The sequence below is a fragment of the Galeopterus variegatus genome, unplaced genomic scaffold, assembly GCF_000696425.1.
Source record: "Galeopterus variegatus unplaced genomic scaffold, G_variegatus-3.0.2 Scaffold16, whole genome shotgun sequence".
NCBI lineage: Eukaryota > Metazoa > Chordata > Mammalia > Dermoptera > Cynocephalidae > Galeopterus > Galeopterus variegatus.
Genome location: NW_007726127.1, coordinates 787,630 through 802,305, shown reverse-complemented (window position 1 = coordinate 802,305; position 14,676 = coordinate 787,630). Strand labels below are relative to the sequence as shown.

Here is a 14,676-nt window from a genome sequence, read left to right as displayed (position 1 = left end):
ATGTATTTTAGTTTACTATTGTTATATTTTAAAATTAAACATAATTTAATGCTAATCAAAAAAGAATGGAATTAAGCATACAGATTTCTTTTTTTGATCCCTGTCCAAGATGCACCAAAACCCTTCATAGCTATGCAACAGTTGTGTAGTGTTAGAATATATACTCCCTATGACAACATTTTAGTCTTTTTGGGAAACTGACTAATCTCCAAACTGACTAGGCTCAAATCACAAGTATTATGCACTAGCTCAATTTAGGATGATATTTTTTGTTAAGACTAAGACCTGAGGAGTAAAGTAGAGCAACTAACCTTTTTTATAACTCCTCTTACTATTGGAACTAAAATTTTCTAACTAATACCTGGTGAAAATAGTGCAAAAACTTCCTGTGCTCTTACCGTATCCTACCCTGAATCTGTTTTTTCCTCTTCTTGATCAGGTGATATTAACAGCAGAGGTGTCTGGAGGAAGTCGTGGAGGAAGAATCTTCAGATCATCAGATTTTGCAAAGAACTTTGTTCAGACAGATCTTCCTTTTCATCCTCTGACTCAGATGATGTATAGCCCTCAGAATTCTGATTATCTTTTAGCCCTCAGCACTGAAGTAAGTCCAGTCAAGTAACTGGCCTGCCTTTTGCATTTTTATAGTCTCAAAATATATTGTCTTAGAAGGACCCTGTAGATAATGCTTTTATAGTAGACTTCTTTCTGGTGTCTGCTTATGGCATGAAGTATGTATCTTTTGCATTTTTTTCCTATTTGGCAAAGGCTACAGTTTTCATGTGCTGTCTATTCCAGGTAAGTATGATATCTAGTTGTCACAGTTTTTTTTAAGTGAATAGGTGTGTGCTATTGGAGTAATGAACTAGAAAACAGTTTAATGTAATCATTCTTGTGCTGCAAGGAACAAGCATAAATTGTCAAGCTCCTAATGTTGTTCCTCTCCTGTGGCCAGACAAGATCTTTATGATTTTTTCGTTTTTGTTAGTTCCTCGGTATATAAAGCATGTTGATTTCTGTCTTTGATACTCATGTATTAAATATCCAAAGTGTCAAGTCCCTGCACCCCCCACCACATTCCTGTATTTTCCCCAGAAGCCAGCATCCCTCTCACCCTCCCCACTCTCTGAAAGTTCTCTGAGGAGCACATTCACCTGTAGGACCAATCTCCTTTATTATGGACATTAAGGGCCCAAAGTGGCTGAGTTGCTAGATTATGATAATCATAAGTATACTTTACATTTATAGGGTTCTCTCTCATCTTATTTCTTAGAATGTGTCTAATGAGCAGCAGCCTCAGAAAGAAACATGTGAGGAGCTGGTTTAAGATACAAATCCCTAGTCCTCAATTCAGATATAATTAATCAATGACTTTTGGTTGCAGGGTGGCTAATATTTTTAACAAGCTCCACAGCAGAGCCTGCACACTAAAATTTGAGAGCCATTGCTGCGTTGACTGTTCTGGGGTCAGAAATAGGATCATCAACTGTGGACCAGTCAGGCTGAGTAAAGGGTGGCATAAAAAGGATGAAGAGTACTGGAAGAGGGTCTGGATTCTGGGCCTTCTGTGGGGAGATCTTTGAGCAGAGGTGAGACTGGAGGGCTTTGGGAAGATCAGGTTTATACTTAGCCAGTGGAGGCCAGAGGAAGGAAACTAGCTTGCTGGGAGTAGACTTCAGATCTTAGAGCAACAATTCCTGGAAACTGGCCTCCAGCAACTTGAGCTGAAGGCCCTACAAGGGAGCAAGGAAACCTCCATAGGAATGGACAGAACCATAGATCTCTCCTTTGACCACCTCATCTCCATTACCAGATATCTCAAAGTTATTAAATCAGGGCTATCCTCAGGAAGAGGCAGGTACAATCTGCTTTTATAACTGAAATTTCTTCCAACTATAAGGGTAAGTTTGCAGTATAAATAATTCAGGTAGAGAAGATGGACCAATTTGTACTAAAGTGCAAGTAAGTGATATCAGACCCTTGTTTTTTATAAGTAGAATTAGGTGCATTAGAAATGCTGGGAGCTGCATATTACCAGAGGACGAAAGGTTAGAGGAGAATGGTAGGTGAGGGTGGGAGCGCACTGAAAATAAATTCTGCCTAAATTGGCCCCATTTGATTTCACATCTCTGTCTCACCTCCACTAAAGCTGAGTTCTGTAATCTGGTGTCGCCAGTATAATTGACATTTTCAGTCTTCATCTTATTGTTTCTACTGCACTTCAAAGTGTTGGCCAATCCCTTCTTTTGAGAATTTTACTTCTTAGCTTCTGTGACATCATTCCCTTTGGTTCTACCTTTTCTGGCTGATCTTTCTTGTGGTCTTTCTTAAACTCCTTTCAACCTATCTTTAAATGCCTACTGCTCATTTTACTCTGAGCAGTCTCTTCCACTCTTGCCATTTAACTACCATTTATAATGTGTAAGATTCTCAAATTCTTATCTCTAGACCTGGCTTCCACCTCAGGCATCAGATTTCTATCTTGTGGCCCCCTGGGTATCTCTGTCTGGATGTCCCACAGGCACCTCACACTCAGTGTAAAACTGAACTACTTCTCCTGCTCTTCTCTATACCTGCTTTTCTTCCCTTAATCCTTACACTAGTAATGATACCACAGTGCATCCTATACCGCAACGAGAAACCCAAAGTAAACGACTTTGAGACACCTGCCTTACAGGAAAAGTCATCCAGTTCTACTATTATAGCTACTAAATTCTTGCTGAGCCTCTTCCTCACTACTGTGATTCAAGACCTCATTAACTCTTACTGAACTAATGTGGCAGTTATTCACTGCTTTTCCTACTTCTAGTTTGGACCCTCTGAAATCCATCTTTCTCATTCTAATCAAAATACTCCACCTCAAAAAGTGAAGCTGACCATGTCATTCCTCTGCTTAAAGCTCCTTCCTCTTGAGGGCATCTCATATACAATAGAAACCAGATTCCGCAATATGGCATGGGAGGAAGGCTCTCCATGAGCTGGCCCTCACCTTTCTCCCTAGTGTTAGTTCCTCACCTGCTCCCCTTGGAATTTGCACTCCATTAATGTCTGGTGGGTTTTAGCTCCCTGCACACACTGCAGTGTTTTATCACCTCACTGTCTTTGCTACTACTAGTCTGTCTGAGTGCAGTAACACCTCATCTTCCTGCTTGCCTTCTTTGGTTACACTGCTCATCATTTAAAACTCAGTGCCACTATCTTCATCAGGAAACTCTCTAATTCAACATCCTGCCTCTCCCCAGTTAGAAACACTAGACCGTGTTTCCATAACACTTACCACATTGTATTGAACTTTTTTCTTATCTGTGCCCCTTGTGAAACTGTGAGCTACTTGAGAGCACGGAGTGTGTCTTATTCATTTTTGTATCCCCAGTGCAACATCTGGTACAGTGCCTGGCACATAGTAGGCACTTCGTACTCATTTATGTTATTCTGAACTTACAAGACCCCAGAGGGGCCTGGATAAACCATGTGTGTCTATAGAGCTCAGGCAGCTCTGATGGAACTTCAGTGTGTGTTTTTACTGTCCTGAATGATTGGATATGAATTATTAAAGGTCATACAAGCAGCTGCACAGGATAAAGCTGGAATTTTGATAAGTCATTTATAATCTTTCAGAATGGCCTGTGGGTGTCCAAGAATTTTGGGGGAAAATGGGAAGAAATCCACAAAGCAGTGTGTTTGGCCAAATGGTGAGTAACAGAAGAATCCATCTGTGCAGAGCCCTAAACCTTTCCTGATAGTGCTGCCAAAAGTTACATGAATAAATATTGAGCACTTACTATGTGCCAAGTACTTTTCAGGGTGCCATAAGGGATACCAGAGAGGGGTATGACACAGACCTTGACCTGGAGGAGCTTGTAATTCTGCTGGAAAAGAAGACTTAGTCTCACTAAATGTTAGAATATAAAGTATAAAACAAGGCACATGACTGGGTAGCTGCTACCTGCCAAAGGTTTATTCTCTATAAATGGTGAAAATCAATTGGAATGTATTAAAATACAGCATTAATTTCGGAATTTAAATACTTCTCTGCACCTAGATTTACACTCCCTTGTCTAGAGACCCATTTCAGTTATGTAGAACATAGCAGGGAATTAGGCAGAAAGCCGAAAGAGCTTCCAGACTGCCAGAGTCACACTGTCTGTGCACCAAAACTCATTCACTTCTCTTGGCGGGACGCCCTGCCCCCTACCTCAGCCCCACCATGTACCTGCTTAAAGATGATGTAGTAGAGGGAGCTCTTACTTGGGAATCAAGTCGCCTTTGTTTTAGCCTGGCTCTGCTAGTCAGTGGCTTAACCTCTCTGGGCTTTAGGTTTTTCCTTCTGTGAAAGATCTGTTTGGAAATGTGGGGGGTGGGGAGTTGAGCAAGAACTGAATTAAGAGCCTTCACACTCCCAAAATTCTGATAAGGCTCTGACCCTAGTTTAGAGCCTCTTCTTTCCCTTTGACAATTTCAACAAGTTTGTTAATCTGGTTTCCCAATTTATAGCAGATTTCTGCCAAAGGCAGGACATGTGGCTGCCAGCCACAAACACATGGCAGCATCAGAATTGCAGGTTGAGAGCTGGAAGGAGGCAGAAAAACCGTGAAAGATCAGACAAAAACTTAAGAGAATATACCAGCATGAAATTTTCTAGTGCTAGATCAAAAAAGGACACATACTTCAGTAACTACTAATGGGAGCACTGTATTATAGTTTGGTATGGCTGATATTCATGGTGATGACACGTAATCCCAAAAAAGAGTTTATTGTACTAAAATGTGTAATATAGATTCAAACTTTGTCGACCAAAATTAATTAAATATTAGAAAGGTTGTTTAAATAAAGTGGACTTTTTTCAGAAATGCTTGTTAAGTGAGGTTTTTAGAGCCCCACCATGTGAGGCATGCCACATCTGCTTTCCTTTTATGTTTTAATGAATTGTGTTTGTACCTTATACAATGTAACAGGAAGGAAGGAATTTTAAGGTAACTAAGTTAAATTGTTCCATTCCTGATGGACCTAAAATATGTGGGACATGATTAAGAGTATAGTAATTTTGATTATTGAAACTCATCTTTAAAACTAAAAGGTTATTTTAAAACGGTATTCTGTTTCATGTCCTATGCAAGGTATTTTACTTTTGTAAAACATTTTTTTGTTTAGTGTCTAAAATATAAGGCAACTGGGCTGCTGCACTGCTTACTCACCTTTTAGATCTTTGATTTCTAGGAATTCACAGTCTAAAGTTCTGAAAGAACATGCTCAAACCCAGAACCTTTTGCTGGTGGTAATCTATAAGTACTATCAGTGTCTGAATCTAGTTCCCTGCAAGCTGCCTTTCCTAGTTACATTTTAAATAATTCAACCTCTGACCTAGTTGTCTATTTGAGATGAAAGAACTAAATTATTTAGCTCATACAAAACATTGAACTAGATTCTGAGGGGAAACAACAAAGCATAAAACTGAGTACCTGCCCTGAAGAAGCCAAATGAGTGCCAAGTGGCTGGTGCAGAATGGCAGGGTTTCTCAACCTCAGCAATAATGACATTTGGGGGCAAGGAGAGGGTTGTCCTGTGCATTGTAAGATGTTTAGCAGCATCCCTGGCCTCTACCCACTAGACGCTAGTAACGACTCTTGTCCCCTCTTCCCAGCCCCAGCTATGAAAACAAAAAGTCTCTCTAGACCTTGCCAGATGTCCCTTGGGAGGCACAATTGTCCCTAGTTGAGGACTGCTGCTCCAGAAGTTTGCAGCGAAGGAGACTTCCAGTTGGAGTGACAGGGAAAGCTCACGTAAAAGCTAAATTTTAAGCTGGAGCCAGATTATTGTAAGGGTAAGATTTGGTTACAAGAGAAAAGTGTTTTTGGAAGGAAACAGTATAAGCAAATGCAAGAGGCACATTTGGAGAGTGTAAGTAGACCAGTTTGACTGGCTGGAAGAGTTCATATAAAGAAGTAGGGACTATGGAAAACTCGTAGGGCTATGGGGAGCTTGACTGGCAGGGCTGTGGAAGAATGGGATGCACAGCACCTGTGAAGGCTGTGTCAGCTGGTACGTGTGGATGGAGCTTGTTAGGCTTCCTAGGAGCTTTGTGATTAAGGTTGACACACTCCATTAGCAATCTTAAATCATTTCTTTTCCCTGTCTTTGCCTTATTGTAGGGGATCAGAAAACATCGTCTTCTTCACCACCTATGTGAATGGCTCCTGCAGTAAGTATATTTTAGTCCCAGAAGAGTGTTCTGTTGTTCATTCATGGTAGAATGTCCTGGGTTTTGCGAGGTAGAAACATGAAAGATCCTTCCATTCTTCTGAAACTTTAAAAGCTAAACATAGCTGTTAATGATTTTCTCAATCTTGAAAGTACAACCAAATTACTTCACTATGCCCAGATCAAATAAAAATGTAGGCCGTACTTAATTTTAACAACATGATTATATAAGCAAATATATTAGGCTACAAACAATAACAAATTAAAATGCATAGTGATTTCTGCAAAAGAGAATGGATTGCATTTGTGTTAGTGGAAGCTATTGGCTTCTTAATCTATGGCACAATTTGAAAGCAGAGAGCAAAATCTTTGATTTATTCATTCATCAAATATTTGAGTACCTGATCTATGATAAACGCTATTCTAAGGATAGAGAGAACAAAATACCCAAGGCCTGCTCTCATGGAATGTAAGTTCAAGTAGGCCCGTCGAACGATGAACAAGAAAACCAGAATTCAAACAGGACAAGTTAGAGTAAGAATTCCAGTCTCGACAGTTAGCTCAGTTGGTGAGTGAGCAGCCTTATAACACCAAGGTCGTGGGTTCAGATCCCTATACTGGCTGGCTGCCAAAATAAAAATAAAAAAGAATAAGATAATTTCAAACTGCCATGAAGAAGGTAAAGCAGATGACATGGTTGTGATATTTTTATGCAACACTATATTGGAATTAAGTAACCTCTATCTTCCCATCTAGCATAAAATCTCACATATGTAAAATAAAACCCAAATGTGAATTCCCTATATCTGATGCCGTATCACATTTATATGAGGGGTCTTCAAAAAGTTCATGGAAAATACATGTTATGAAAAAACTATGCATGGATTTCAAAATTTTTTTGCACCAAAATCAACTCATACTAACTTGTTACAACGTGTCTGAAGAGGATCTAGTTTGAGGCACTAAGAAGGATAACATCAGTGTGAAAAGAGCCCCTATCAGTGTATTAGTCCATTTCTATTGCTTATAACAAAATACATGGAACTGGGTAATTTATAAAGAAAACAAAGTTTATTGCTTACACTCTCAGAGGCTGGGAAGTCCAAAGTCCAGGGAATATATTTGGTAAGGCTCTTGGTGGTGGCATCAATCACCCAGGGGTCTTACATGACAGAAAATGGCAGAGCAAAGAGAGAGACTAACCTCTCATGTGCTCTTCTTTTAAAGCCCTCCAGACCATACCCCTGACCACCATTATTAATCCATTCACTATGGCATGGTCCTACAATCTAATCACCTCTTCAAAGCCCCACCTTTCAATTACCATAATAGAATTTCCCACCCTCTTAACAGTCACAGTGGGGATCAGGCTACTAATACATAAAACTTGCGGGACACAATCTGTATTATTCTGTTCCTAGCCCCCAAAGTTTATGTCCTTCTCACAGGTAAATACATTCATTCTATCCCCAAAGACTTAACTTGTTTCAACTCAAAAATCCAAAGTCTCAATGTCTTATCTTCAAAACAGGTTATCTACTTCCAAGATACAATGGTGGGGCAAGCATAGGATACATATTCCTATTCAAAAAGGGAGAAATAGGCCAAAAGAAAGGGTTAACAGGTCCTAAGCAAGTTCACAACCCAGGAGGGCAGGCATTAAATCCCAAAGCTGTCAGATCCTTGACTCCATGTTCAGTGTCCTCTGCACACTGTGTTAGGGTTAGGCTCCCCAAGGGTGAGGCCATGCTTCAGCTCTCACAGGCTGGTAGCTCTGCAGTTCTGGGGTCTCCATGGCGGGCCCACTCCCACAGCTCCACTAGGCATGATGCTGATGAGGTTTCTCTGCTGCAGCTCCAACCCCACATTCCCACTTGGCATTGCTCTAGGAAAGGCTGTCTGCCTGGGCCCCCAGGATTTTTCCATACATCTGTTGAAATTGGGGTAGAGGCCCCCAAGCCTCCACAGCTCTGGCATTTGCGGGCCTGCAGACCTAACAGCACATGCACACAGCCAAGGCTTGTTGCTTGCATCTTCCAAAGTTGTGGGTCCAGCCACACCTGAGGCCAATTGAGCCACAGCTGGAACAGCCAAAGCAACTGGGGTGCTTGTGTGGGGAACAGCTTCCCAAGGTGGCCCTGGGCAGTAAGCCCATGGAGGGTGTCTCAGGCCTTTTCCCAAGACCATTCTATCACCCTAGGCTTCTGAGCCTGTAATGGAAGAAGACAGCCTCAAAGATCTCTGAAATGCCTTTAAGGTCTTTTTAATGCCTTCAAGGTCTTTTTTTCCCTTCTCTTGGTAATCCCTTTCTTCTGCACTAATCTCCTTAGCAAATGGGCACTGGGATACACCATTGACTTGTTCTCCTCAAAATACTCTCTGCTTCTCTACTACATGGACAGGCTGCAAATTTTCTAGATCTTTATGCTCAGCTTCCCTTTTAAATTCTAGCTTTACATCATGCCTTTGCTGCTGTAATTCAGAATAGGCTGTTGCAAGTAGCCATGAGGCTTCCTGAATGTTTTTGCTCTTTAGAAATTTCTTCCACCAGATATCGTGGGTCAGCACCATTAAGTTCCACGTTCCATAATACTTTGGGGCATGAAGAGAATGCAGCCAAATTCCTTGCCAGTTCATAGGAAGGGTGACCTTTGCCCCAGTTTCCAGTAAACTTCCTCTCATTTACATTTGAGATCTTCTCAGTATGGCCTTTACTGTCCATATTTCTTTTTTTTTTTTTGTCTTTTTGTCTTTTTTCCGTTTCCGGCAACGGATCGCAACCCTCAGTGTTGCCCCCGTACCGGACCGGGGACCGGCAACGGGATCGCAAGCCTCGGCGTTGCTCCCGTGCCTCGCTCAGCCAGTGAGCGGGAGCCGGTCTGTACGTGGGATCCGAACCCTCGGACGGGAGCGCCGCCGCGCTTCCCAAGCGGCGCACTATCCAGTGCGCCACCGGGCCGGCCCTACTGTCCATATTTCTATCAGCATTTTGCTCACCACCATTTAACCAGTCTTTAAAACATTCCAAACTTTCTCTGGTTTTCTTGTCTTCTAAACTTTCACCAGCATCTAAGCTTTTTCTAGCCTGCTCCTTCAAATTCTTCCAGCCTTTGCCATTACCCAGTTCCAGAGCTGCTTCTGCATTTTCAAGTATTTGTTATAAGCAACACCCCACTTCTCTGGTACCAGTTTTCTGTATTAGTCCATTTCTGTTGCTTATAACAAAATACACAGAACTGGGTAATTTATAAAGAAAAATTTATTGCTGATAATTTTGGAGGCTCAGAAGTTCAAAGTCTAGGGAATACATCTGGTGACAGTATTGGTGGTGGTGACAGTGACCCAGGAGCCTCACATAACAGAAAATGGCAGAGCAGAGAGATAGACTACTTCTCATGTGCTCTTCTTTTAAAGTCCTCTGAACCACAGCCCTGACCACCATTATTAGTCCATTCACTATGGCACGGTCCTACAATTGAAAGGCCCCACCTTTCAATTACCCTAATAGGATTTCCCACCCTCTTAATAGTCACAGTGGGGATCAGGCTACTAATACATAAAACTTGGGGGACACAATCCATATCACAGAGCACCATGAATTCTGCTAAAACTAAAGCAAGAGCAAACATCAAATTTATGTCAGCACCACGCTCACCCAGTGAGCAAACTGGCCATCCTATATGGGATCCGAACCTGTGGCCTTGGTGTTATCAGCACCGCACTCTCCCGAGTGAGCCACAGGCCGGCCCCCTAAAACATCAAATTTATGTCAGCACCACGCTCACCCAGTGAGCAAACTGGCCATCCTATATGGGATCCGAACCTGTGGCCTTGGTGTTATCAGCACCGCACTCTCCCGAGTGAGCCACAGGCCGGCCCCCTAAAACATCAAATTTATGGTGAAGCTGGAATGGAAGACTGATGAAATCATTGATGCTTTGTTTTGTTGGATAAATTTTGTTGGGATAATGCCCCAAAGAAATCAGCAGTTAACAAGTGGATAACTCATTTTAAGGGATGAAACAATATTGAAGATGAAACCCATGGCTGCAGACCATCCACATCAATTTTTGAGGAAAAAATTAGTCTTGTTCATGCCCTAATTGAAGAAGACCAACAGTTAACAGCAGAAACAACAGCCAACACCATAGACATCTCAATTGATTCAGCTTACCCAATTCTGACTGAAAAAAGTTGAGCGAACTTTCTGCTCGATGCCAAAACTGTTGCATCCAGATCAGCTGCAGACAAGAGCAGAGTTTTCAATGGAAACTTTAAACAAGTGGGATCAAAATCCAGAAGAATTTCTGGGAAGAATAGTAACAAGAGATGAAACATGGCTTTGACCAGTATGATCCTGAAGACAAAAGCACAGTCAAAGCCATGGTTACCAAGAGGTGGAAGTGGTCCAGTCAAAGCAAAAGCAAACTAGTCAAGAGCAAAAGTCATAGCAACAATATTTGGAGATGCTTAGGCATTTTTCTTGCTGACTTTCAGAACTGCCAAAGAATGATAATATCTGCCTATTAGGAGAGTGTTTTCAGACAGCCAAAGCTATAGCAGAAACATGCCCTGGAAAGCTTCACCAGAGAGCTCTCTCTACCATGGCAATGCTCCTCCTGATCATTATTCTCATCAAATGGGCAATTTTGTGAGAATTTCGATGGGAAATCATTAGACATCCAACTTACAGTCCTGATTTGCCTCTTTCTGACTTGATTTTGTTCCCTAATCTTAAGAAATCTTTAAAGGGCACCGATTTTTCTTCATTTAATATAAAAAAAAAAAGACTGGATTGACATGGTTAAATCCCCAGGACCCTCAGTTCTTTAGGTATGGACTAAATGGCTGGTATCATCACTTAAAAAAGTATCTTGAACTTGATGGGGCCTATGTAGAGAAATAAAATTTGATTTTTTTAATTTTTATCTTTTAATTCCATTTTTCCATGAACTTTTTGAAGTCCTCTCATAATGTCACTTGATCAACATGGATAAGATTAAAAATGCTTTAGCTATAAAATTAAGAGCCACTCTAAAATAGCCATTTTTGACTTGGCTCACTAGTAAATGAAATTTTGATTAATATTTTGTCTTGTTTAAGAAGCTGACCTTGGGGCACTGGAATTATGGAGAACTTCAGACTTGGGTAAAAGCTTCAAAACCATTGGCGTGAAAATCTATTCATTTGGTCTTGGGGGACGTTTCCTTTTTGCCTCTGTGATGGCTGATAAGGTGGGTATTCGCTTCATCTCTTTGGGGTCTGGTATTTCTGTAAATATGCGTCATATAGATCCCCTTTACTACTTAGTACTGACAGTTTCTTGTCTTTTTGCAATATTTACTATCACTTTAAGGTTTCGGAGTGAATCTTTTTACAGAGGCTGGTTGACTCAATGGGTAACTGTGCCCTTTGGCCTCTGTCACCACGCAAATCCTGGTATCTTTTTTGGGATATGTAGATCCAGTGTTTGGCCTTTACTCAGACATAGATAGCCGAAAAAAGCAATCCACTTGCTCATTATCCAATAATAATAATAAAAGAGGTAACATTTGAGTGCCGTTATATGCTAGGTGCTATTCTAGGTTCCAGGAATATAGCAGTGAACAAAACAGATAAATTTCCTGCTCTCAGAGATTATATTCAAGTGAGGAGATAAATACTAAACAAATAAATATGATATATCAGGTAATAATTAAAGCTGTTAAGAAATCTAAAGCAGACTAAGGAAATGGAAAGTGGCAGGAATTGGAGCCGTCCTGTTTTAGATAGGGTGATTTGGGTGGGCTCTCTGAAGCCTAATTGAAGTGAGAGCATGACTGTGTGGACATCTGGGAGGAGAGCAGGCCAAGGAAACAGCAAGTGCAGAGACCAGCAGGAGGGAGCACACTCAGTTATGGAGGAAAGGGGAGAACGGCAGTGTGGCCAGAGCACAGAGAAGAGTGGTCAGAAGTGAGGCGAGGGGGAGCCCGTGGCCAGATCATACAGGGCCTTTGTAGGTCATGATGAAGATGTTGGCTTTTATTCTTTGTGTGTTGGAGAGCTGCAAAAGGGTTGTGATTAGGGGAATGACACAATTTGGCTTCTTTTTTGACAGAATAGGTGTGTACAAAATAGACTGACAGGGCAAAAATGGAAGCCACTGTTACATGGAGGCTGTTACAGTAGTCTAGGTGAAAGGTGGTAGGTTGGCCCAGGTTTTTAACAGTGGATGAGGGGAGAAGTGGTGAGACTGTGGATGTATTTTTAAACGTATTGCTAATAGGACTTGCCTATGGATTAGATGTGGGTTGTGAGAGAATGAGTGGAAACAAGGAGAATGAGTGGAGTCTTTGACTTGAGTAGCTGGGTAAATGGTGGTGTCCTTTTCTGAGATGACAAAGCCTGCAGGAGGAGCAGGGTTTGGGGAGAAAAATAAAGAATTCAGTTTCGGATGTGTAATGCCTCTTAGATATCTAAGTGGAAATGTCAAGTAAGCATTTGGGTGTACGAGTCTCCCAAAATGATATGGTATTTAAAACCGTGTGACTAGATATCTTCTGGAGGAATGAGTGGGTAGAAAAGAGATGGAAGGAATGAGCAAATCCTGAAGCACCCCGCACTGAAAGGCAGGAAAGAGAAGAAGACCCCAGCAAAGATGAGTTGCTGGAGAGGAAGGGATCAGTGAGGTGTAGGGTGAATCAGGACAGTGGAATATCACAAGAGCCAATGAAGAAAGCGTTTCAAGGAGGAGGAAGTGATTATCTGTGTTAAACTCGATTGAGAGGGTTGAGTTAGATGAGTTCTGAAAAGTATTCACTGGAGTTGGCAAAGCGGAGGTTGTTGCTGAGCCTGGCAACAGCAGCTTCATTGGAGTAGGGAGGTTAAAAGACTGATGAAGTGGCTTCAGAGAGAACTGGAGGGGGAAATAGACGCAGTAAGTACAGACAGCTCTTTCGAGCAGTTTTGTAGTAATCCTCCCCACAGCCCTGTGAACTAATTTAGATGAGAAAATTGAGTAAGGTGCCTGGGTTCACCCAGTGGTTGGAACCCTCAGGGAAATCAGACTGTCAGATTCCAGAGGGAGCCTCGTTATAACCTCCTGTGCTATCCTACTACTCTCTACAAAATTAAAATTCTGCTATGTGCTTTTGAACTCTAGTTTCTACCTATAGCAATGAGAATAAGATTCCAAGTATTAGACATCTCAGTATAAGTTAAAGAAGTAAGTTAAATGTTCTTATCACCGAACTTCAAAGAGTATTTAACCTGAGGAGGCCCTGAGATTAATTTTCATGCCCTGGTTAACTGTGTCTAGTAGCTATTTTAAGCTATTTATTAGAGAGTTATTTTTAATTGCCTTCTTATCAGATTCCTTTTACTAGCCAAATACTCCCTGATCAGATTTCTTACAGTAGTTTCTGACTCTCCTCAGCCTCTTCCCAGGCCGTGCATGTTCCCTTCATTATGGCTATTCTGAGAGACTTCCTTAAAGAGGCAGGATGTTACATCTTCACTCCCTTTATGATTTCCCAAGAATGGGTTTCATCTCCATGTTCTAGACCTTTAATTATTTAATTCTTTGGATTATGCCCAGACTGTCTGAAAGCGACCAAACTTTTATGCATCAATCATCATTTTAAGAATTATCTGAGCAAGTATATGTGAATGGCTGTCAAGCCAAGCTAATGATAGTCATATCAAATCCTTAGCTCTATTGAAGGAGATGGAATATCAGAGATTAGGAGGATACTATCTTACAGGACCATACCAGAATAAAGAAGCAAAAGAGAAGGCAAAGATTACCTTACCTACAGTAGAGTGGATTGTTCCAGTGCCTGGAAACTGCTTTAGTAATTGGTACTGTGACCTTTCATTTATACCAGTTGTACTCAGTGAAATAAGGATGATAAAATTATTAAAAATGTTGCTGTTGATGTCTCCCTGAACATGGCATCTTAGCAAAAAAATTAAAAGATGAATATCGGCATTTGTTCCAGGATACCTCAAGAAGGATCCATGTGTCAACAGATCAAGGGGACACATGGAGCATGGCCCAGCTCCCCTCCGTGGGGCAGGAACAGTTCTATTCTATTCTGGCAGCTAATGATGACATGGTGTTCATGCATGTAGATGAACCTGGAGGTAAGAGCTTCTTAGTGGCCACCCTGGAGAGCACAGAGATTTAATCTTTGATCAGCTCTCCTTCTTACATATCAGTTTTTCCTCTTACCCCTAAAAATGTGTTAGTGTTTTACTGATTACTCTTTCATAGAGATAATATGTAGTCTCTGTTAAAAAAGACCCCTTGTTTTCATATGCTATTATAATTCGTGTATTTTCAAGTGTTCTAGAGCAGAGTTGCTCAAAGAATCGTTGGCAGACTGATACTCAAGCTCTCTGTTACCAGATAAGTACAGAAATGGAGAGCAAACATTTATAGCCATTTGACGAAGTAATTTTATGTCAGTTGAATGTAATGATAAAAAATTGGGGGCT

General features: G+C 41.2%; 1 protein-coding gene across 1 annotated transcript in view; it reads left to right on the top strand.

Annotated features, from left to right (window-relative positions):
- The window catches only part of SORT1 (sortilin 1), a 59,196-nt gene that overhangs the window by 16,288 nt on the left and 28,232 nt on the right, over window positions 1-14,676 (top strand). Inside the window, exons 4-8 of the mRNA XM_008566477.1 lie at window positions 440-604; window positions 3,619-3,692; window positions 6,150-6,199; window positions 11,305-11,432; window positions 14,178-14,322. Of these exons, the coding sequence (XP_008564699.1) occupies window positions 440-604; window positions 3,619-3,692; window positions 6,150-6,199; window positions 11,305-11,432; window positions 14,178-14,322 (562 nt within the window). The remainder of the gene's footprint in view (window positions 1-439; window positions 605-3,618; window positions 3,693-6,149; window positions 6,200-11,304; window positions 11,433-14,177; window positions 14,323-14,676) is intronic.